General features: G+C 45.1%; 1 protein-coding gene across 5 annotated transcripts in view; it reads right to left on the bottom strand.

The window, feature by feature from the left end:
- The window catches only part of NTRK3 (neurotrophic receptor tyrosine kinase 3), a 392667-nt gene that overhangs the window by 147815 nt on the left and 220210 nt on the right, over positions 1-24642 (bottom strand). For all 5 annotated transcript variants that reach the window (XM_002825781.5, XM_054531808.2, XM_063716294.1 and 2 more), the window contains one exon: positions 11537-11725. In XM_002825781.5, the coding sequence (XP_002825827.2) occupies positions 11537-11725 (189 nt within the window). The remainder of the gene's footprint in view (positions 1-11536; positions 11726-24642) is intronic.

Raw genomic sequence — 24642 nt, forward strand, 5'->3', positions numbered from 1 at the left:
GGTTCAGGCCCATCTGGGCACTGTCACAGTGAGTGACCACACCTGCTGGGGAGGCAACAATGGAGCCCCCAAACCCCAGAACAGCCCTGAATGGGATCCATTGAAACATCTGTGTCTACAGACATACTAACAGGTATACCTCAAAATCAGGTTCAGTAGATCAAGAAATTTGAGAAGTGCTGCAGACCAAAGGTCCTTCTTGGTAAGTCTCAGGGATCTCTAGCATTAAAGGCTCTCAGAATCCTACAGTACGAAAGTTACTTAATCCGGGTTTTCCCAAAATTATTTTACCACGAAACTTTTTTTTTAAGCAATGCCTATTCATATCCTTCAGAGAACAATTTGCAAAACGATGAATTAAAGGCAGCTGGAGAGAAGACGGAAGGGCAGTTGTACTCTTGGCTTCTTGGCTAAGGTGTGGGTAGAGCTTGGTTTTAGTTATTGACCATCAAGAATATAGTGCAAGGGGAATGAGAACCGACAAATTCTTTGGCACATCTGTCATAAGGAATGATTCACGTGTTCACTCATAGCAAGATGGAGATGATGACTGCTTTCTCCTGGAAAAGGGCTTCTGGAAAAAGAACACTAATAGAGACCATCATCAACTACCGAGATTCCTGCTTGTAGGTGGGAGAAGATCTTTTTCCCTTTCCCTGATTTTTAACTTCTGCCCTTAAAATAAGAATGTCTGTCTCCTTGGAGACATGGGAAGTAACCCTAAGCCCTTCCCTCACCCTGCATTCCTGGCTTCTCCCTGTGAAAAGCAAGTGACTTATTTGATGGGTGACGAGGGCAGAGTCCATCATCCGCCACCACATTTCTCTTCTGGGCAAAGTTCATGAAGAAAAGGGAGTCTCTCCCTGCGCATATGAGCTTCCTGGGGTGTTCCTAAGCTCTCTGGCTTCCAAAAGGTAAGGTAAACCACGACCCTTCATGCAACTGAATGAATAATATCTGCTCAGCAAACCCAAGTTCTATCTGTGCATCCAAGTTCAAGACTGAGGAGAAGCACCAAAAAGCTCATTTTGGCTTTACGCCCAAACTGCCTTCTTGGGCGCAACAATAATGCTCATCTTTTGATTCCTATCTGACCCCTATGTGTATGTTTCAGCTGGTTCAGAATTATGACCCTTTAAAACTCCAATACAGACTGGATGCCTGAATCCAGTTGAAGAAGAAAAAATATAAATTACTTATCTCTGGGAAATCTTGAGCTAGAAAGGATCTCTGGAGTAAAGCTAATCCTCTTACTCCTTGAAGACAAGACTGAAGCCAAAACATGCCAGGAAGACAAGTAGTCCTTCTGTTTCTAGGCCTCTGAGCAAAACAGAAAGGACCCACTCTATGTTCTGCTCACCTTCAGCTTTTGGGTGTAGGTTCCCCTGGGCTCCCCTCCCACCATAAAATGACATTACTCCAAGCTGGCTGGGGGTCTCATCATTCTTCCCCTCCTCGACCATGAAGTGAATGCTTATCCCTCATGTACTTTTTTTAAAGCCAATTACCTTGTATTTACAGTGAGCATAATTAGACCTAATTACTTAATTAGCATGACTGCATGCAGCTACTAACTTTGAGTATGTGATTATGGCAGTGAGGCACAGAGCAGATGAGGTCATGATAACCACAAGGATGGCAGGTGGTCTTGGCCTAGGGAGATGAATGCTAATCTGTCACTTTGAACTAGTTGGTTTTAGCTCCAAAGTGCATGCTAGGAAAGTCTAGTGTTTTCAATTAATTTCAGGGAAATGGCCTCATATGATTTTTTTCTTCCTGGGATGGGGGAAAAATGTCAAAGTACTATGCTTGGATTGTACCAACATTTAGGGAACTCAGACATCAGCACCCAGCAGAGATTAATATCTTGAGGCTGAGACTCTGCGGACAAGCTTGTATGTATACTAAAGTTCAAGCCCATGGGCCCAGGACTGATTTGCTTGGCTCCCAAGATATCTCATTCTGGCAACATCCAGCTCTTTCTAGAAAGAAAGAATACTAGTAATGTGTTCAGACCCATCCCTCCCTCCAGAGACCTTGGGCTTACCAAACCTAGCATCACAGAATTCCTGGGGGTCTTCTAGTTATTCTAATTGAATCTGAAGATAAGATTGAAGAGAAATCAGAGGGAGACAATACTAATTTATGTCCATTTAAAATGTTCTATGAAACACCACCTACCAAGCAGGGCCTGGAGATACTGAACTGGTGAAAAAGGTTAAAGCTAAATGTTTCCATTATTAACCAAGAGTCACCAAGATTCATCTTATGGTTCCCCTAGAGTGGACTGTCAAGATCCAACCAGCAGAATAAAAGAGGGGACCCATCAGAATCCCCCACCCACGTTGGTCCTATTTCTCTCCCATGTCACATCTAGCAGAGCCTGCCTCCTAAAACAACCGCAGGAAGCAAACAGCAGCCCCTGGTATGCCAACCTACTCTCTTCAGCTGCACACCCCATGCTGCCAGCCCAGCCCTGTAACCAGATCTCCTTCTTTGCATCAGGCAAGTCCATCCAGGACTTCTTCTAGAGAAAGAACTAGAAAGACTTATTCTGCAGGAGTAGCAGCTGCTGCTGTTGCCTCTGCTACTGGTTCCAGGAAGGGCCCCAGCCTCCCAGACAAAGGAGCCCATTTTCCATATTTCATCTGCAAATCCATTATGCTGAGTTAAGTGGCTGGGAATAAACACCCATCATTACCCTATGCTAAGCGATGTTTGTTAGTATAGGTGACAGAAATCTATATCACGCCGATACACTATTAATACTGCATTACGCACACGGGCTCTGTGCTCCCCACCACAGCTGGCAACTGGCCTGAGCAATTCCTCTTCCAGAAAAGGCAAGCTTCATGGTTAATTGGCCCAGAAGAAAAGGAGGAGATAAGCCGCTTGCACACTCTGATGAAGGAACCACTGGTCCCAGCTAAAGAGACAGTGCACAGATCTAGCCGTTCCAGCTTTGGTTATCTGTGCAGATGTTCTTGCCTTGTGGGCTGGTATGTTAGAGGGGAATGCATCAAGCAGTTTTCCTAGGGAAAGAGAGTGAGGCCAGGAACTCCACACTACTGCTCTGTAGCTAAAGAGGGATAAGAAAGGGTAGGTTCTCTGCTCTATCCCCAGGGCCTAACAGAGAGTGCCTGGTACTTAAGAAGGGATCAGTGCATGTTTGTTGACTGACTGAAGGAGTGAAAGAGGAAAGGAAGTTGAAGGGAAGCAACAGAGATGGAGTTTTGGCAATGTCATGAGAGTGAGGGGCCAAGACGACCCCAAGACAGAGCTACCAGATCAGCCAGGGAGGATGTAGGACAGATCTAGGAAAGAAACAGGAAGGGGTGACCAGCCAGGAGCAGCTGAATGCACACCTATAGTTTAAAATCTAGAAACTCATGTGGAAAAATGGATTCAGCATGGAAACCAGCTTGAAAGTGACATGTAGGGAAAGAGAAAGTGTTAACAAGACTTCTGGGAAAGTGAAAAGAATTAGGATGCCTGGAAAGGTAGGGTTCAGGGCTGAAATCATGGAGAATCACCCTGACAGGCTGCCTTTGAAATGCTGTGAAGGCATGGACACATTGGTTGGTACCAAGAGGTGCCAGTCTTTTAGTAAACATGGCAATTGGTCTTTGACCAATGACAGCTTAGAAGTGAAGTATGCTCACTATTAGTCAATGTGAATATCCAATAAGAATTACACAGTCATCAGTTACCAGTATGCTTTAGAGCAGAAGAGAGAAAGGTTGGTACAATCACACATGTGTGTGGCCACACACACACACACGCACAACACATACACTTCACCAGGCACACCAAGAAGGACAGTGTGCCTCCATAAGTGCCAGGAGACCCTCAGGCAGGAGCCGATTGGTGAAAGCCAGTCTAATGTAAAATGCAATGAACCTCACTTGGTATAACCATTCAGTTTTGCTATTTCTTATGAAGCTAAACATATTCTTACCATATGACCAGGCAATCATGTGTCTAGGTATTTACGCAAATGAGTTAAAAACTTATTTCCACACAAAACCTGCACATGAATGTTTATGCAGCTTTATTTATAATTGCCCAAAAGAGGAAGCATTGAAGTTGTCTGTTACAGGTTATGTCCCCCTCAAAAAAGCTAGGTCAAAGCCCTAACTCCCAGTGCCTTACAATGTAAACTTTATTTAGAAATGGAGTCACCGTGGATGTGATTAGTTAAGTGAGGATAAGGATGGGCCCCTAAAACTATATGTCTGGTGTTCTTATAAAAAGGCAGTCTTATGAAGACAGAGGGTTGGAGTGATGCAGCTGCAAGCCAAGGGATGCCAAGGATTCCCAGCAACACCACTAGAAACTAGGAAGAGGTAAGGAAGGATTGATTCCCCTATAGGTTTCAGAGGGAGGATGGCCCTGTCAACACCTTGATTTCAGACTTTGGGCCTCCAGAGCTATGAGATAAAAAATTTCTGTTGTTTGGGGCCACCCAACTTGTGGTATTGTATTCCGGCATCCCTAAGAAACTAACACAATGCTTTTCAGTAAGTGAGGAAATAAAAACTGTAATATAGCCATACAATGAAGTATTGCTCAGTGATAAAAATAAATGAGCTATCTGGCTCACGCCTGTAATCCCAACACTTTGGAAGGCCAGGGCAGGCAGATCATGAGGTCCAGAGATCGAGACCATCCTGGCTAACATAGTGAAACCCCTTCTCTACTGAAAATATAAAAAATTAGCCAGGCGTGGTGGCAGGTGCCTGTAGTCCCAGCTACTCAGCAGGCTGAGGCAGGAGAACGGTGTGAACCCAGGAGGCGGAGCTTGCAGTGAGCCTAGAATGCACCACTGCACTCCAGCCTGGGCAACAGAGCGAAACTCCATCTCAAAATAAACAAGTAAATAAAATAAAAAATAAAAAAATAAATGAGTGATCAAACCAAGAAAAGACATGGACGACCTTAAACATATATTGCTAAGTGAAAGAAGCCAATCTGAAAAGGCTACACACTGTATGATTCCAACAATATGACATGTGGAAAAGACAACACTATGGAGACACTTGGCCATGAAAGATCAGTGGTCGCCAGGGATTGAAGGGTGTGAGGGGATAAATAGATGGAGGACAGTGGACATTCTGGACAGTGAAATTATTCTGTCTGACTTTGTCATGGTGGATACATGACACTATGCTTTTGTCAAAACCCACAGAACTTGTCCAACACAAGCAGTGAACCCTTCTTAAATTGTGGCTTTAGTTAATAAAAATGTATCAATAGTGGTTCACCAATTGCAACTAATGTAACATAATTATGCAAAATGTTAATAACAGAGAAAACTGTGGTGACAGGTGGGAACTTAAAGGGAATATGTGGGTGCTCTCCGTACTTTCTGAAATTGTTCTGTACATCTAAACCTATTCTAAAACTGTTCTTTAAAATAAATAAAAATTAACCCCAGGGCCGGGTATCACCTTATCTGAAGGCAGTCATGGCCCCTCAAGAACTTGATTCTATGGAGAATTCAGAGAGGGGTAATAAGTGCCAACAGCCAGACCGAGGTTGGCCCAGCCTCATGACTTCAGAGGTCTTCAGCCAACCCTGAACACCCTATACAGGGCTGTCCTTATCCTAGAAACAGAAGAATGAGCCTCTACAAAACAAAAGAAAACAAAAGAACTGTCCTTAATAGGTTGCTTCCCTTACCTCCAGCCATGCTGAGTTATCTCAATCACTAGAAGTCTAGGCAACGAGATTTGATAGGGGAGGGATGGATGCTGGAGTTAGCGGGTCTGAGTTTAAATCTCAGGCTCTCTCTTGTATGATCTGGAACAAGTCACTTAAGCTCTCTGAGTCTCAGTTTCTTTAGCTATAAAATGGGAGTAGCAGCTCCCCCTCAGAGAGCTAGTTAAAGATCACATAAGAAAAAAAACAAAACACCAGCCCAGTGCTTGCTCTAAAGAGCCTGTTGATACAAATCAATAACATTTTCCTTTTCCTCTCTGTGAGTTTCTTTTCTTTTCTTTTTTTTTTTTTTTTTTTTTTTTTTTTTTTTTTTTTTTTTTTTTTTTTGAGACAGAGTCTCGCTTTGTCGCCCAGGCTGGAGTGCAGTGGCGCAACCTCGGCTCACTGCAAGCTCCGCCTCCTGGGTTCATGACATTCTCCTGCCTCAGCCTCCCAAGTAGCTGGTACTACAGGCACCTGCCACCACGCCTGGCTAATTTTTTTGTATTTTTAGTAGAGATGGGGTTTCACCGTGTTAGCCAGGATGGTCTCGATCTCTGGACCTCGTGATCCACCCACCTCGGCCTCCCAAAGTGCTGGGATTATAGGCATGAGCCACCGTGCCTGGCCCCTCTCTGAGTTTCTAGAGAGCCTGGGCAAGGAGTCATCCGACACATCTTAGTTAGCACCTTATTTGACCCTAGTTCCATGCTGTGGTTTCTGTAGAAAATAAATAATTATGACACTAGGAATAAACTCAAAGTCGGGTTTGGGAAACAGGACATGTATATTTGAGAAACGACAAGCTGACCTATGATTTGGCTCAAAGTCATTCAAGACTGGGGCATGGCACTGACTAAGCTATGGGTTAGAAGGAAGGAAGGAAAGGTCCCATTGGGATAGCATGGGGCTAGGAAGAATTCACAAGAAGTGAGAAATGAAAGAGGTGTTAAAAGATGAACAGGGAGTGGAAGGAAATGAGAGGGAGTGAGGGTGGGGAAGGAAAATGGGCATTTCAAGGTAGTGGCTGGAGGTGTGGGATTGATGATCTGGAAAGAAGGAATAAAGGCGGGTGAGTCATCAGCAGAAAGCTGAAGGAGAGAGAAAGACAGGAAGGGAGGGAGGGAGGGCACAAGGTGCTCTGAGTGGTCCTGCAGCAGGGGGCGCCATCCCACGTCTTGGGGTTCAGCTATGGTTGGCCGTGAGCCCATGAGGGTGGAGACCATGTGTCTCTTGTTCCCCAATGTTTCCAGTGCCTAAAAGAAAGGCTGACACAAACCCTCAATAAACATGGATTAAATAGATGAAAGGGGAAAAATCAGCACAGTGGAAAGTGACTCGGAGGCTAAGGAGGAAAGGAAGCTCAAAGGAACATGGTCAGGTTTCGCAAAGTGATCGTGGATGGAGAGTGGAGGGGCTCCTGGGGAAAAAGAAACAGATGGACCTTCAGGACAGAGACCTACAAGAGGTGTGGCGATGGGCAGAGGAGCAGACAGACACTACCTCAAGGGGGAGAAGAGAGTAAAGGGCGGGCTGACCAGGATGGAGACAGGCTGTCTTTGCAGACCCAGACTGGGAAGGCTGGGAGGGGATGACTCCGGGAAGATGGAGATGCTGCTTCCTCTGAGACAGGGACAACATGGGAGCAAAGGCTGACATGGACACCCAAGGACAGAAGGACGGGGCGGAGGCAGAGGGAGGAAACTAGTTGCCTCTCCCCAGATGGTCTCTGTTTTCTCAACCAAGAGTATGGGTTTGGGGAGAAAAGGATGAACAGAGAACCCCGTTCATCCTTAAGATGAACTGAGAAGCCTTTCAACTGGCTTATGGGAAAGGGCCAATGTGTGACCCCTGAGACAGCAGCAAGCGGTCCAGCCCTCATCCATGAACAACTTACTGCAGTCCAGAGCTGCCACACGGGTGACAAAGGTAACTGAGGGTCCAATGTTGCTACAAATAACTTTTAGCTTCTCCCAAGTGACCCACCTGGACTGGTCCCTTGACATCTTATTCTGTCAGACCTGGCCCAAAGTCTAGGGTCCTCAGCTGTGTGACCAGAGGGCTGTATCCATTTCCTGATGCTCTCAAGAACCAGAGGGCTATACAAAAATAGTGAGGGGGGCTTTATTAGGCTTTGGGTTCTGTATACATTGCCAACTAGGAGCATCTTTATTCAGCTCTTTCGGAATCCCTGGAAAGGCTAAATAAATGCAGAATAAAGACAATGTCAAATTCAGAGCCCTTGTTGGGAACATAGGTGTGGGGATGCAAGCATCTGATAAGGGATTGTACCAGGTGATCTCTAAATATCCTTGCAGCCTGACATGCTAGGAAAAATGCTATGGACAAGATTGAAAGCAGATAGAAAGTGAGAAGCAAGGAGAGGACCAGCATCCTAATCATTTCCATCGGAAAGATTCCACCATTTATAATAAATACATAAGTACAGAAAGAAAAGCACATTTGTGCTTAATCCATCACTGGGGGGATGGGGAAATAAGGCCTGAAGTCAGGTAGCATTATGTTCGTGCAATTCCACCCCACATTACACATTTTTAAATGGGACAAAGAAGGGAATCAGAACGAGGAGACCTCCTGGGGGATTCACAATGTGAGCATTTTTATTCTCTTAATCTTGTGGTTCTTGCCATCCCCCCAAAGGAGTGACCCTGGCCTTATCTGCCGCACCATAAATACTCTCCACTTATTTATATGCCAAGATGCATGTGGCTTTAATTATTTATGATAGTGTCTCATCGCACACAGGGATGTGTCTTGGAGTCTGTTCCCTCGACTGATGAAGTCTTGGTTAATCAGAGACCTGCTGCCAGCTCAGCCAGTAAATCTCTGCTGAGGACTGGCCTGGGCCCCCTTTCACCCTGTCTGTGTGAGTCACCAAAGGATTAGCAGAGGGAGGATTAGACAAATGCAGCTACAATGCTCCTGCTCATTGTCTGTCATGCCACTCATGTTTTCTGAAAACAATTAGGAGCCATTCACTGTCTATTGATAGAATAGAATGTCCTACTTCTCTAAAAGGGCTACTTTCCCCAGCATCAGGGGGTTCTGATGATCTGGAGTCATCCCATGATTTTCCTCTGATAAGGCATTGTTTTCCCCTGCTCCTTCAAGTCTCATCAATAAACCTGCTGCCTTCCCATTTTCACCAACCTTTTCTTGTTTACACTGAAGAACTGTCTGGATCCTGAGAATAGCCACTTTGAATCACAAATCTAGAGGGCTCTAGAAGGAGGACTTCCTCCACACTGTTGGCCTAGTGTGATGAATCCTTGGCTATGCTTTGTTTTGACACCAAACGATGCTCACCAGGCCCCATAGCTCTCTCCATGGCTCCCAGGCTTTCATGGGAACACTTATTCTGATGGCCCAGAGGAAACTTGCCTCCAACACACCAGAGAGTCATCCCATCTGGCAATTGTGCCAATAACCTGGTATCAGGAGCTTCTGTGAACAGATATGATCATGAGATCATATTCTGCACCAGGAATCCAGAGCTTCCACTAAAGAGGACAGAGGGATCCTCATTATTCACAGATTCTGTATTTGGGAATTCATCTACTTTCTAAAATTTATGTGCAACACCAAAACCAAGATTCAAGGCACTTTCATGGTCATTTAGGGCCATGTGTAGAGTGACAAAAATGTGACTCTAGGGGCACGTTTCCAGCTGAGGCTCAACAAGGAGATATCTGCCTTCTTCCTTTTTTAAAAAAAATCATTTATTTTAATTGGAAAAAAAACCCTGTCATCTGTCATATTTATCACATACATTGTTTCAAAATTCTTGTTTCAGCTCTCATACTGTAAACAACTACCCTTTTTGTGGTATATTCCAGACCACATTATTTTACACTTTTGTGCTTGTTGCTAGTGACTGTGCAGTTTGGTAGGGCCCCCAAGCATCGTTCTGAAGTATTGGCTAGTGTTCCTTAGCTCAGGAGAGCTGTGATGCGCCTCACAGAAAAAACACATGTGTTAGATAAGGTTTGCTCAGGAAGACTGACGGTGGACATGGCCATGAGTTCAATCTTAATGAATCAACAATATGTATTAAATAAGGTGTCTTTAAACAGAAACATATGACAAGATTATATACTGACTGGTTGATAACATGTGACCCGAGGCCCACAGGAACCTAACCTCGTGTCTTCCCTAGGAGCAATGGTTCAGTGTTCACTAATTCAGTGTTCACTAATTCAGTGTTCACGGCGATTTCACAGAACACAACTGCTACAGATAATGAGAACCAACTGTATATTGAACATGGCAATGTCTAGGTCTCTGCTCAAATACCAACAGCACCCTAGAAAACTCAGTATCAACCCTAGACTGAGCTTGGACCCAGCTATCACCATAGAAGGTACTTCCTCCCAGCCTTACCCAGGCCAGTCCTGGGGTGAGCCTGATCTGAGACAGGAAATTTGGCCAGAGGTGAACTAATCTTTGTTCTGTGCTTCCCATGGTTTATCTGAAAAACAGGTATCTCTCTTCCTTGCCCAGCCCTGGTTCAGAACCCAGGTGTCCTTTTTCTGATACTGACAGGGAGCATCTGATACATACTGAGACAGATTCTGGAGAACACCCAAGGTTAGTAGGCAAATGATGACCTTATGCTGACTCAAGCCCAGTCCCTCCCACTGTGACAATGCTCTCCTAAAACTCAGAGCCAGGGAAATGAAGCAAAGGCTGATGGGGGTAGCCCAGTGCCCACTCTGCTGTAGGATGAACCAGCAGGAGCAGCAAGAGTTCTGTGAACTACAAAGACTGTGCCCCAAGTACAGAGAGCTCCGCCCAGGGGCTGAGCAAGACCAAAAAGCGCCTGTTCCTAGGCCCACCCTGCAACCCACTGAGACATGAAGAGAACCCACTGGCAGGAAGCCTGGGGCAGCCACCCAGAGCCTTGGTATTCCTGTCTGTAAGGTGAGGCCTCAACCTAGCCGATCACTTCTGTCCTTTCAGCTCTCAGGCAGACATGGGTGTCCCTATTCTCCAGGAGCTGCTGTGCTCTCTCTTGATGCAGTGGATCATTTCCTGAGGGCAGGAAGAGTAGGAGGAGCGGTGTGCCTGAGTGTTGCTGGGCCCAGATTGAACCTGGGCACACAGCAGGAGGAACCCTGCTGGATGGACAGCCAAGTCACTGAGGCTCCAGGAGCTGAGAGGGGGCCTAGCAGGGCTCAGCAGAAGGACAAGGAGAGGGGTTGGAACCAACAGGAGTGGGGAGATGAGAGGGAAACAGGTGCCCTGAGCCATCTGGTCTGAGTGAGACATCTGCAGTGGGGAGGTGAGAGTTCCTAGCACTGGGGCTGTGATCTGATTCTCAGAAAGTGCACACTTCGGGGCACTGAAGGGGCAGCTAGAGAGATGTTTCCATTCAAAGGTACTCACCGCCCTTTATTCCCTTCCCCCTCATGGAGGCTTGGGTGGAGGTTCTGGTGAGCTCAGGGGCTGCTGTCTAAACAGAGTCAGGTTATGTTTCCTAGTTACATAGGCCAGGTCTAGAGAGAAGAACAGCCTCACTGTGTCTCCTGCCTTATTGGGAGCACCTCTCAGCACCCAGGGTCCTGCTGAGCCCAGGTGAAGAAAAAAAGGAAGCAGATTCAGACCCACAGGCCCCCCTTCCCAGAGGAATCTGGTCCCGGGGACTCCTGGCTCAGGCTATTCTTCAAGTTTTGAGACAAACAGGGAGGGTCTCTTAGAAAGTGGGAGGTTGGCAGGTAGCAGGTCACCCTAGAAGGTTCCAGAACCCCAGGTACATGGTCTATCACCAACCACCCTCCCCTCCCCAGGAGGGAGAGCATTCCATCCCAGTACTTACACGTGTCCGGCTTGTGGCAGTTGTGTCCCTGACGGAAGTACTGGGGGTTCTCAATAACAGGGATGCGGGTCATGCCGATGACCACAGTGTCGGGCCCGGCGTCCAGCGACGAGGGCGTGGTGATGCCGTGGTTGATGTGGTGCAGTGGGCTAGCTGAGTCTTCCTCACCACTGATGACAGCCACGGGACCTGCACACACCAAGAGAGATGCAGGACCTGGTGACATCACATCCGGTCAGTTCCCAGCCCTGTCCACAGACAACCCCCAACTACTGTTCCCATCACAAACATTTTCTTTTTTTTTCTTTTGGGGGGTGTGATTGATATATATATATTTTTTCAGTTGTTTGGTTTTCTGGTATATTTTAGATATTAACCCCTTATCAGATATACATGGCTTACAATTTTTTTTCCATTCTATAGGTTGCCTTTTTTTTTTTTCTTTTAAATGAGATAGAGTCTCGCTCCATCACCCAGGCTGGAGGGCAGTGGCGCACTCTTGGCTCACTGCAACCTCTGCCTCCTGGACTCAAGCGATTCTCATGCCTCAGCCTCTCGAGTAGCTGGGATTACAGGCACCTGCCACCATGCCTGGCTAATTTTTGTATTTTTCATAGAGACAGGATTTTACCATGTTGGCCAGGCTGTTCTCAAACTCCTGACCTCAAGTGATCCACCCACCTCAGACTCCCAAAAGTGCTAGGATTATAGGTGTGAGTCACCATGTCCGGCCCACATTTTCTTTATTAGCAAAATCCACTGGAAGCATATTCCTCGAATGCTCTGTATTCTGAATTCAGAGAACCACCCTAAATTCTCTCTCTTGAGAATCACTCACCTATCAAACCATGGAAACAGCTGCAAAATCAAAGTAAATTTAAATGGCCCTGGCATAAATTATTTTCACTTTCTCCCAAGTCCAAATTAGTTCAAAATAAGAGTTTTAAATACGTTTATTTTCTTATGTAGCAACAATAGGATTTTAAAAATGACCTAGCAGTAGTGTGCACCCTGCACCTCCTCTTCTAGAGAGCTTTAACAATGGCTGATGCTGGATTTCATCCCCAGAGGTTCTGATTCCATTGGTCTGGGGGTGCGAGCTGGACATCAGATTGTGAGAGCTCCCCAGGTGAGTCCCATTTACAATCAGGATCAAGAACCTCTGATGAGTGTCTCAAAGACCCAGAGCCTCTCCAGCTGGCCACCAGACTCCCAGGGGAGTATCCTGTATCTTTTACTGCACTCAGCCATCAACCCTCCCTAGTTCACAGGGAGATAAGCCCGTTGTGGGCCTGGACCTAAGCTGAGCCAAGTTTCACAAATGACAGTAACGAAGCTGCATCATGATCTCCATACCAGCAGCTGGGCCAGCTGTCCCACTCTTGAAATATCCACATTGACCCAATGGCTTCAAAGAACATCATTTGTGTCTTCACCAACCCCAGTTTCACTCCCGCTTCTTTCTAACCCAAAGAAGAAATCCAGTAAGGACATACAGTTACTCAAAAAGCCCAAGATGGCAAAGATAATTAACGCTGCAGTCTTGGTAGAAGAATGGTTCTGTTTGGTGCCGTGGTTCTCCCATACATACAAATAAAACTCCTGTAAAGTGAATTAGCTGTGACTGTTTGTGGCTTCATACAACTGGCGTTTTAAATGGCTGCTTTGCTAGACACACAGTCCCCAGACAAAGTGCCTGCTGTGATTTGGTTTTGCAGCTTGAACAATATTTCCACTGCAGAAATCCATTACATCTTACTGAAGGTTATGGAGAGAATATTTCCCATCAAATAGCGAGGTGAAGCACCAATGAGGCAGAACTAAATGGGAGACTGGTAAATGCAAACGGAGGACCCTGAATTCCACTCCATCAGCACAGACAGGCTTATTCCAATCCATGACAAATATCCAACTGTGTTTGGAGACCGTGTGGAAAAGTAGCTGTAAGTGGTTGCCCAAATACTCACAATAATCACTTGCCTTGCAAAAAAGAAGCCAGTTCCTGAAAACACCTTGTAAACTTTCTGAAAAACTTTACAGCGAATTCCAGTTAAACAGGGAAAACTAAGCACTGGTTTTTATCCTCTTTCCCTCCTCAAACATATACTAAACATTCCCTCTACTAAAATACAAAAAAAAAAAAACTCAAAAAATATGTGTGCACAAAGAGAAAGAAGAAGAGAGGTGATAAGAGAAAATAAGATAGTTTAATAATATTTGGGAATTTAAAAAGTCAAAAGAGGAAAGAGGCAAGAGGAGGAAAGAGGAAAGAGTTGAAGAAGAGATGACCAACAGGACTGCAAGGGGAATATTTGCAGGCATCCAATTCTGCTGGAAAGGATCACTACGTGAAAGGACAAGAGAGCCAGGAAGGCTGAGGTGGAGTGAGGCTCCAGGCGGGAACAAGGTGCCCCCACCATCACCTTGCTCCCTTCCCACAGGACTCTAGTGGTTTCCCCAGAGACATTGAACCCAGAAGGCTCAGGGGAGGGCTGGGATGAAGCATGAAGCTGAGCCCCTTCTTCCTGCAACCCTGCCTCCCCATCATCCCAATCTCATCTCATACCAGCACACTGCAAGAGATTAGAGAATGCATCTCTGGATGAATTCTCTCAAAAAATACCTCTCGGTATGGACATTTGGAGATCTACCAGTGGAGAGTCAAGTTCATTCTGTGATCATGCCACAGTGAAACCTGCCAGTTGGCAAGCCCTACCCACGCACACAAGGCAGAATCGCACTAGCTTTCTAGGGCTCAATTCTTAAATAAGAAGAAGTAGTCAAGATCACCAGGCACTTCAGCAAAGCTCCGGCATGGGAGAGCACAAGACAAGTAGACAATCAGCGACCTGCAGGAAACAGAGGCAATGCAGGAAGCAGAAGACTTTCTAAAAAAAAAAACTACTAATATCCTCAGAGATGTCAGTGAAAACACTGCATCTATACAAGCAAAGCAATATTTAAAACGCGAACAATTCGTGGGTAGTGAAGAGTCCTTGGAAATTACGATCATCAAAATTTTAAAGTTAAAGGAGAGTGGAAGATAAAGTCAAGAAATCTTCCAGAAAATTAAACAAAGAGGAAAGAGGTGGTAAATAAAAAAGGAAAGATAAAAAAATCAAAGGTTTGATAAAGAGATCCAACATCTAATTAAAAGAAATCCCAGAGAGAGAGAAAGACAGTGAAAATGAATATGGATAGAAGAGATGAATGGAAAACTAAAAAACTTATGGAAATTTCACCCAAATTACCCAGTTTCCAGCACAATTAACACAAGTGCACAAATATGAATGTATGTGCATATACACGCACATACACACACACACATATATCAAGGCACACAATTACAAAATGCCAGAGCCCTGGAGATAAAGAGAAGATGCTAAGAGCCTCCAGGCAAGAGGGATACATTTATAAAGGAACAGCAATCAGAAAGACAATGGAAACATTCTCTATAATAATACCACTATTGTTATTGTACAAAGCAATTCCTTCAACATTTGGATGGGCAACTTTTTAACCTGGAAATCTACACCTAAAAAAAAAAATCAATCTACTGTAAGAGCAAAATAAAAGTATTTGCAAATGTGTTAAAATTTGCCTTGCTTGTCCCCGTCTTAGGATGCATCAGGAAGAGGGATGTCAGCAAAACAAGGGGGCAAGCAAGGAAAAGAGGAAGCTAGGGATTTAGTATCAAAGAGAGGCAGTCTCAAGCCACAGGGCTGCGGGAAGGAGGTGTCTGGAGCGAGAGATTACAGAATACAATGATGAAGACAGGATCCATGCCCAGGCTGTCTTGTTTACTCCAAAGCTCAGAGCCTTCACTGCAACTACAGACTACTTGCTTTATTAGAATTGTAGACCACGGAATGCAGAAGACACAAAGACCACACGCAACAGAAGTTACGCCTCCAACCCTGCCCCTTTCTGTTCTCAGCATTATAGGATGTGGATGGTTATAGTGACATGGAGGAAGGACACAGAAGAGGGAGAAGTTTGAGAAGATACTACATTGAGACTTAGACCTTTTGTGAAGGCTGTTTCTTTGAATCTGCTCACATAAAGTCCATAGATAGCAAGTAGCCAACGAAATGTTCCAAGAGCCTGGGATATAAAACAGTCTCCACCTTCTCTACCTTATTTGAGGATTTGAAAAAGCTGGGGTAAGATCCACAGATGGAAGTGTTCTGCCACAGACTCCCAAGCCATGGGAAGGAATAAGATCACCCAGGAAGATCTGATAGAGATAAAATAATAAAGCCAGACATCAGAGCCCTGGGGACCCCAATACTTAAAATGTGGGCATTAGAAGGGGAGCAAGGAGAAAGAGAACTGCCAGAGATATGGAAGGAAACCAGAAAAGGATACTGTCTTAGAATTCAAAGGAGGAGGCCAGGCGCAGTGGTTTATGCCTGTAATCCCAGCACCCTGGGAGGCCAAGGTGAGCAGATCATGTGAGGTCAGGCATTCGAGACCAGCCTGGCCAACAAGGTGAAACCCAGTCAATACTAAAAATACAAAAATTAGCTGGGTGTGTTGGTGCATGCCTGTGATCCCAGCTACTAGAGAGGCTGAGGCAGGAGAATCGCTTGAACCTGGTAGTCAGAGATTGTAGTGAGCTGAGATGGCACCCACTGCACTCTAGCCTGGCCAACAGAGCAAGACTCCCTCTCAAAAAGAAAGAAAGAAAGAAAGCATTCAAAGAAGGAGAGTGTCTAGAAGTTCAAGAGACACATACACTGAGGACAAATAGGATTAAGCTTGAAAATGAGCCACTGTGTTGGAAAATGTGTAGGCGACCTTAATGAGAGAAGTTTCCATGGAATGTTAAGGAAAAGTCAAATTATAGTGAGTTGAGGAGTTAGTTGGGGAAATCCTGATGATTGTAATAATTTTTATTATTGAATACTTCCTACACATCAGGCTCTGTAAAGGTAGTTAATCTTATAATGCCTCTGTGACATTGGTACCATTATTTTCCCCATTTTAAAGACGGGGGCATTACAGCACAGAGCAGTGACCTGCCCAAGGACAGATGCCTAGCAAAGAAGTGGTGATGCTGGAATTCAAACTCACAGTCTGGCCCCGGAGCCTGTGCTCATAACCCTCTGCCAGCACTGCCTCCCTGAAAGTGCAGACTGTGGGGAAGAGAATTTATGCAAAGGGATACTTGATCAATTCTGCTACATTATCCTCCTCATAAGCAGCTGCCTTCAATTGCAGCTCCCCAAGACCCTTTTTAAAGATGTTCCTCTTGAGCCTTGAGAATTGGGACGGGAGTGAGTTACCTCATTAGACTCACCCAGATAGATTACAGATAATTCATCATGTCTTCTTCCCAGCACTGCTGAATGTTCCTATTAAGCTATATCCACAGCAGAAGAGACCATCACACCATCAGACATTTGCCCTATTCCCAAGGCCCTCTTACTCACCTTTGCTCTTCCATAAACTACATTCCTTAAAAGAAAACCCAATAAAAAGCACATAGGCCCATCACTTCAAAGGATGTAAGACGAAGCCTCTGCAACTTGCCCCTGCCTGCTTGTGTCTGAGTCCAGCAGGGCTCCTTATAGGGCTATGGCTGGCACTGGGTCAAGACGAGTCTTCCTTAGACAGGGCTGTTCTAGGTATGTAGCAGCCCTAGACCTGGGCATGAAAAGCCAGTCTCAGCTTCATCAGCCATAACAAATGCACCACTCTGTGGAGGATGCTGATCATGAGGGAGCTGTGCATGGGTAGGGGCATGGGGTAGATGGAAAATCTCTGTACCTTTTACTTGATTTTGCTGTGAACCTAAAATCACTCTAAAAATAAGGTCTAAAAGACAAAAATTTTAAAATATAAAAAAAAAGGTCAGTCTCCCCACAAAACACACACACACACATTTCCAAACATCCCTTGTGGTGACGGAGCTGTGCCAGATTGAGAACCACTGATAGAGACACCAACATGTTACTCCATGAAACTCTGGCCAGTTCTCACACCACTTGCCTCAGGGGAAAACTCACAGACCTGTAGCCCTTCTAGGGGAGGAAGAATTTGTTCTCACTGAGATTGTTCTCACCTTAATAACCACAGTGAAGAATTTGTTAAGATACTGAAGGAGGGAAAAGTAATAGGGGGAAAAATACCTCAACTGTCTGGGCAGCTTTCTTCTATTTTCTTGAAGCTGCTGAGGTGGATGGCAGGTCAAGAGGAGTCAAGCTTTGATGTCTACTGAGCCCTCAACACATACACACACACACAGCCCGCCTACTACCTGTTATCGGCCTCTCTGCTGTCACTAATCCATTCCAAATTACATAATTACTTTGTTATGCAACACTAATAATCAAAAAGAAGAGAAACATTCTCATAGACTTTCTAGTAAATGCAAGCTTTGGAGAGAGACCCTCAAGGGAACAGAGGTCTGCACAGACTCTCAATATCATATTATTCTCTTCTAAAATTGGTGCCTTGTTTTTTTCTTCAGATCCACAGTGGGTTTTATTCTTCCAACCATACCATAACAGAACCATTGGATAATTGGAGAAACTCGATGGCCCTGACAGGTGTCTTTCCCCACTGAATGGTCCATACTGTCTGTCCAGAGGCTTTTCTTCCCCTCCCTGTTTTCCACAGGGGAGAAATGAGGGTGTAGAGCAAGGAATGGCTCCAATTCCATAAACAGTTTATTCCAAGTTGGGATTCAGGTTCCCAGATGTTTGAAATGCTTGCTCCCCAGTCCGTAAAGAAATATCACTTGAATATAAATTTAATTTCCTCAGCAAGGCCATTTTTATACTTTCTGCAGAAAGGATACACCAGCAGTTTTGCCATGAGAGTACACCGAACAAAGGAGACAGGGTCATTTATAACCTGACATGTCCACCCTACTGCTGTGTCCGGTTTCCATTGGCTGGAATGGGACCTCACATTCTATATTTGTCCTGATTGGCTAGCAACTTAGAACTTTTGAAAAGAGGCAAAAGCAGAGGAGAACAAAGGAAGGAGGAAGTAAATTGTGAAATGCTGAGAAAGGTTAAAACACCTTCAAATAAGGAAGATGAATAGGCTATGACCTAATGCTTGCTTGGACCAGTATAAGCATGCCAGGGCAAATATTTAGGCTAAATTGTGGGAGCTAAGAACATAAAGTACATTGATTTCTTTATTATGGCTAGCAGATATTTAAGAATGTTAGCACAGGACTTTGAATAAATTTTGCTTCTAAGAGAAGTTACTATTTATTCCTAATTAGATGGGGAAGAAAGTCTTTGAAGAAGAACCTCTACTTTACTTTTTACACAGAGAAAGCAAAACTTTCTGATAGCAACAGTGGAGAGAGAACTTCACTGCAGTAGCATGAACTTTCACCCAGGTGGGCTGAGCCCCAGTCCCAAGAGAGGAGCCTGGGACAACAAGTCACCATGAGGACCTGTGGGTACACCACCATTCTGCAGAAGCCTTTGGTGACTCCAGGGAAAGTTTTTCTCAAGGTTCATAATGCAGAAAGAGCGGGGGAAAGAGGTGGGTCACAAAAAATGAAGGAGGAAAAAGGAGCGGCCTCCCAGGGAATACACTGACACATCAATACTCACTCCCTCTTTCAGATCAGGGGAAAGACTGCCTGGGAATCATTTTCTCAAATGCCCTACTGTTGGCTCTAAAACTCCTTTCTCTTCCAGCAACTCTATGACTTACAGAGCATTGACAATTCTCAGAAATGTGGCACCAAGAAAATCCAGCCACTGGCCCAACCCTAGGGCATCTGCCCAGCCAACGTGTAGAAGTGGTTCTTCTCCAAATTCTGAAGGAGTGAAAGAACCCCAAGGATGCTGGGATCCCTGTGGTTTACAAGAAAAGGGAAGATGGAGGGAAAATAAAACTGACATTAATTAAATACCAACTACATGCCAGATATGTTGCTGGGCACTTTGTTCTCATCTCATTTGATCCTCAACAACTACCATCATTCTCATTTAATCAACAACAAAACCGATCCTCAAATGAGTTTAAGTCATTTTCAAAAATCACCTAGTCAGGAAGTGGTGGAACCTGTATTTCAAGCCATTTTGTTTGACTCCAAAGTTCTGCCTCTTCCCACCAAACTACCCATTTTCTCAACAGTATAGCTGACACCAAGTATTTTTCACAAACAGAGAGTGCTTGGTGTGAATACATGAGCCTATATACAGAAGGCGAGATGCCAGCTCCCCTGTGACTGGGGCTAAATCAGTGCATCTAGGGATGGACTGCCAAATATTTTCAGGGTTGGACCAGCCCACATAAAATAGTTCTGGGCTGACAAGTCCAACAGATAGACTTAAATTGTACAATTCCGACACCAGAATCGATTTCTGTACTCCTTCCTTTACACTTGTACTTCCTTCCAAAGTAGGGTTGGGGGGTAGCAATCTCACTTCCCAACTCAGAAAGCCCTCTTGGGAGCTGTGGTAAGCATGACTGCTATTTACTGAGTATATCCAGGCACTCACTAGGACTGCAGTTTTGTGGACCACCTTGAAGTTAAACAGTACCCCCATTACTTTCTTTGGAATGAAAAGTGAGCAGAAGTGAGGATGCATCACTCCCACATGGAAGCTTGAAGATCCAGTGTGACTTGTCACATTCCCTTTTTCCTGGGTTGGCATTTGTGGAAGCATGAAACAGAACCCCACTCAGCCCCAGTCACTCAGTGAAGCCAACTTAGACGCAAGGGCTCCCGCCAACACCTGGCGCAGCCATGGTGACGTGCGAAATGCCGCACCATTGTTTTAAGCAGTTGTGATTGGTGGGGGTGCTGTCTATCACATCTCCACATTTACCAATGGTACTTTAATTTCTTCATTCAGACACTTTGTGTGCTTCACACCATCTTCAGCAAGTCTCCACAGAAGTCCCTCAAGCAAAAAAAAAAAAAAGGGCTGGGCTTGTCGTCCTTAATGATATAATCCATTTTAAATTGTCTCCTCCCCACTCTCTGTCCCAAAGTTGAGCTCAAATCTTCAATCTTCCGTTCCACAGAGTCAGATCATGACCACCTAGATCTGACTTGTGTAGCAGAAGCAAATAAGCCTGCATGGGTCTCATGCTTTTTTAATGTGTCAGAATGAAGCAAACAAGCCAACCTTTGGATTAAGAAAATGATTTTTTTAAAACCTCAACCTTTTCCTACTGATAGAAATCAAACACTGACATGTCCCTGGTGGGTGAGAGCTTCGCATCAACAAATCTGGGAGCAGGAACTCATAAAACGGAATAAGTGGAAGCACAACAAACACAATTAAAAATCCAGCCATGCTCAGAGAGGGATTCCATTTACTGTCTCATAAAAAGAGCCTGGTCCTCAGAGGCAAACAAAAGAAAATCAATTTCTTAATTTTTATTGTCAGATGTGGGACAGAGGCCAAGTGAACACGGGCTGTGCTCAAGAGCAGACCTGAGGACTAGTCATGGCCTTCTGTTCCTAGACCTGTTCCCCTGGGCCCTCCCCTCTCTGCCTCCTCCAGCTTCCAGACAGACTCTGCCCTCTGTGGTCTCCGGGGCACATGGGGTCCTGCAGGCAGCACAGCAAGATATGCCCTTCACACTTCTCCGCTCCTCTCCCTGAATCATTTCCCAAAAGATAAGCTTTATTCTCTGGCTCGAATTCCCTCCCAGCCTCTTACAGGAACCAACGGCGTTCTTCATGCCTCGCAGCATTCATAGCTTGGAGGTATCACTTGGCAACAGAAAATGATGTTGCTCATCAACCAGCCCAAGAACACGCACTTAAGCAAGGGGAAGGCAGGATGGGTATTTGGACTCGGCTTCCCTTACCTCCCTTAATCATCACCACAACCCTGGGGGTAGATCCTCTTATCCCCAGTGATGTAGTTGAGGAAATTCAAGCTCAAGGCTTCATAATTTGCCCAAGGTCACACAGTTCATAAATGGTAAACAGATCCATGTCTATCTGACTTCAAAGTCTGGGCTCATTTCACTGCAGCACCATGCTGCCCCACCCTCCAGTATTGTTTTTCTAACAATAGGACAAGACAGCCACATTCTCCTTCCCACTCCCAACCTTTACTCTCTTGAAATTCATTTGTAAGAGAACTGGCTTTGTTTACGAGAGAAGCCCATGACATTTCCAGTAAACTTCAAACCCACAACTGTGGCACAAGGATGTAGCTGTCAGGGGCAACCAGAAATTCATAGCACAGGAATGGCCGGCAGCAAGGGGTCTGAGAATGTCAAAACAAGCATCCTGGAGGGAAGGCACATGCCATCAGACTTCTCCAAAGACTCTTTGTACAGACAGTATTTCAGACCATCCCAGGCATCAACAGGAAGTGAGTAGTTACCTTCTGATTGCACATATAAGGTGACTGGAATACAAAATGTTGGGTTTTTGGTCCGAGGCCCCATAAAGAGATCATAGTTCAAATTTCAACATGTCTAAATTCAGTTCTAGCCACTATGGCTAGCTAGTGTTACCTCAAAATAGAGACATTTATTTTCCCTAAAGATTTATCTGTAACTTTCCCCCAACTTCCTAGGGACTTTTGAAGACTGGGAGAAAACATCACTTGAGGTCATGCAGTGCCAGGGGCTGCCACGTTGAATCGCTATAGTCCTCATGCCTTCACCCACTCACATCATGTCCCTTTTGGCACTTGCATTCTCTTGGCACCAAGACCAAGAGAATGAGAACCCAAATTCCTGAGGGCTAAGCCCAAATGCCTCTGACTTTACGGAGGTCACAAGAGGGAAATCTAATATCTAAAACCCCACTAGGTGATCCTGGATGGCTTCAATATGACGTTCTTTCAAATTAAAATGAGGCACAATGAGTTAGAAGAGAGAGAGAGAGAAAGAACTGATGCAGAGAAGAAGAAAATCCTTTTCTGGAGGAACTTGGGGTCTTATAGGCACTGGCTGATATAAGACTTCCTAACTAGATATGTTACCCACAGTTGTATAGGTCTCATACACTGCAATAGGGTATCCAGGGTACATCTGAAGAAAACTCTTTTCCCAGTATTTCTAAGTACACATGGAGTGATACCATGGCATATCGTCACCACCAGAAAAGTCAGAGTGATGATCTGAAATACCTGTGCAGTAAAACACGATAATAATAGCTGAGGTTTACTGTCACCTGTTGACCAACACTGGTCACTTGTTGGCACTGTGCTGGGCTCTGTGTGATCCTGTCCAATGCTCACAGTGGCTCAGTGAAGTGGGTCCTATAATTAGAGTCAGAGCAGTTAAGCAGTCTGCCTAAGGTCACACAGCTAGTAGGTAGCAGTGTCATGATTCTAACTGGAGCTGTGGGATTCCCAAATCTATGTTCTTTTCTTTCTTTTTTTTTTTTTTTTTTGAGATGGAGTCTCGCTCTGTTGCCCAGGCTGGAGTGCAGTGATGCGACCTCAGCTCACTGCAAGCTCCACCTCCTGGGTTCACACCATTCTCCTGCCTCAGCTTCCTGAGTAGCTGGGAATACAGGTGCCTGCCACCATGCCCGGCTAATTTTTTTGTATTTTTAGTAGACACGGGGTTTCACCGTGTTGGCCAGGATGGTCTCAATCTCCTGACCTTGTGATCTGCCCGCCTCAGCCTCCCAAACTGCTGGGATTACAGGAGTGAGCCACCAGGCCTGGCCCAAGTCTATGTTCTTAATCCCACCTGCCCCTGCACCACCACCGCCTCAACCTACATAATCATACGGCCAAAAGCACTAGGTCTAGAATGAACACACTTCTGAACTATAATGCACCTAAATCAAAGATGCTGAAATGAGGCCTGAATTTACAGTTAGCGAGAAACCACGAAAGTCCAACGTCTTCTTCCAGGCCATTCTGAGATTGTGAACTCAATCCCACACCCTGAGAATCCTGTGTGCTCACACTCAGCTCACCCTGGGCTTGACACAGACCCTATCATCTTATATCAGACAAAAAGGTATTTTCCCCTTTATTAGAAAATATTCGCTGCAGCACCATGCTGAGTTCCACAAGCCCTGAAGGTACTTCTGCTGGGGGCTGTGCATGCCCTGCGGGACCACAGGCCCTGCCTTTGCACAGGGGATGGACTATTGCAGGTGCTTCTGGCCTCCTGTAGCCTCTTGCCTAGTGCTCACTGGACCAGGTGTTAGCACCTGCCCATCTTAGTTGGCACATCTCCCAGGCCCAGCTCTCTGTTGAGGCACAGTGTTGCCTCCAACTAGAATAGTACATCCAAGTCTCAGGACCTATAATAGGAGCCTGCCACCCTGTGTCTGTGGCAAGGATATCTTGTGGACAAGTCACAGAGCAGTCCTTTGACATTTTACTTCTGGAAGTTGTGCCATTATCCAGTGTTATAATTTTCATCAGAAATGTACACCCATAAAAAGGAATAAGTAACCCATCTGCATTTGAACCCATCCTGCTGTTAATTGTCCTGGGGTCAACACTGGCCCATCTCCTTACTTATCTCAATTCAAGTTTCTCAGCTGATCCTAAAACTCTCTAGATCATAAATCCCTACAAGGCAAGGACTCTATCCTGGATATCTCTGAATTTTGTTGAGTCCCTAGTAAAGTCCCTTTAAGACAGCAGGCAATTACAAAATATATGTTGCCCCAAGTGCTACCCCAGACATTGGTAAGCATTGCCTCTCCAAAGATATGAGCCTTCCTAGAGATGCCATAACAACCACAACAAAACACAAACTAGGTGACTTAAAAGAACAGAGTTATTCTCTACAGTTCTGGAGGCTAGCAGTTGGAAATCAAGGTACCAGCCGGGCCATGCGACTCTGGATAGAATCCCTCCTTGCCTCCACCAAGCTTCTGTTGGTGGCTGCAAATCTTTGTCATTCCTTGGCTTGTTAATACATCACTCTGACCTCTGCCATCATGTGGCCTCCTCTCATCGCATGGCATCTTCCTCTTTGTGTGTGTCCGTTTCTGTGTTTCTTCTCCTCTTTTTACAAGGCCCTCAGTCAAATTAGATCAAGGGCTCACTCTATTCCTGTATCACTTCATCTTAACTTAAATCTTAATTCCATCTGCAAAGAAGCTATTTCCAAATAAGGTCACATTAACAGGTACTAGTGATTAAGACTTCAACATATCTTTTTGCAGGACACAATTC

This window comes from Pongo abelii, chromosome 16 (assembly GCF_028885655.2).
Source record: "Pongo abelii isolate AG06213 chromosome 16, NHGRI_mPonAbe1-v2.0_pri, whole genome shotgun sequence".
In the NCBI taxonomy this organism is placed as follows: domain Eukaryota; kingdom Metazoa; phylum Chordata; class Mammalia; order Primates; family Hominidae; genus Pongo; species Pongo abelii.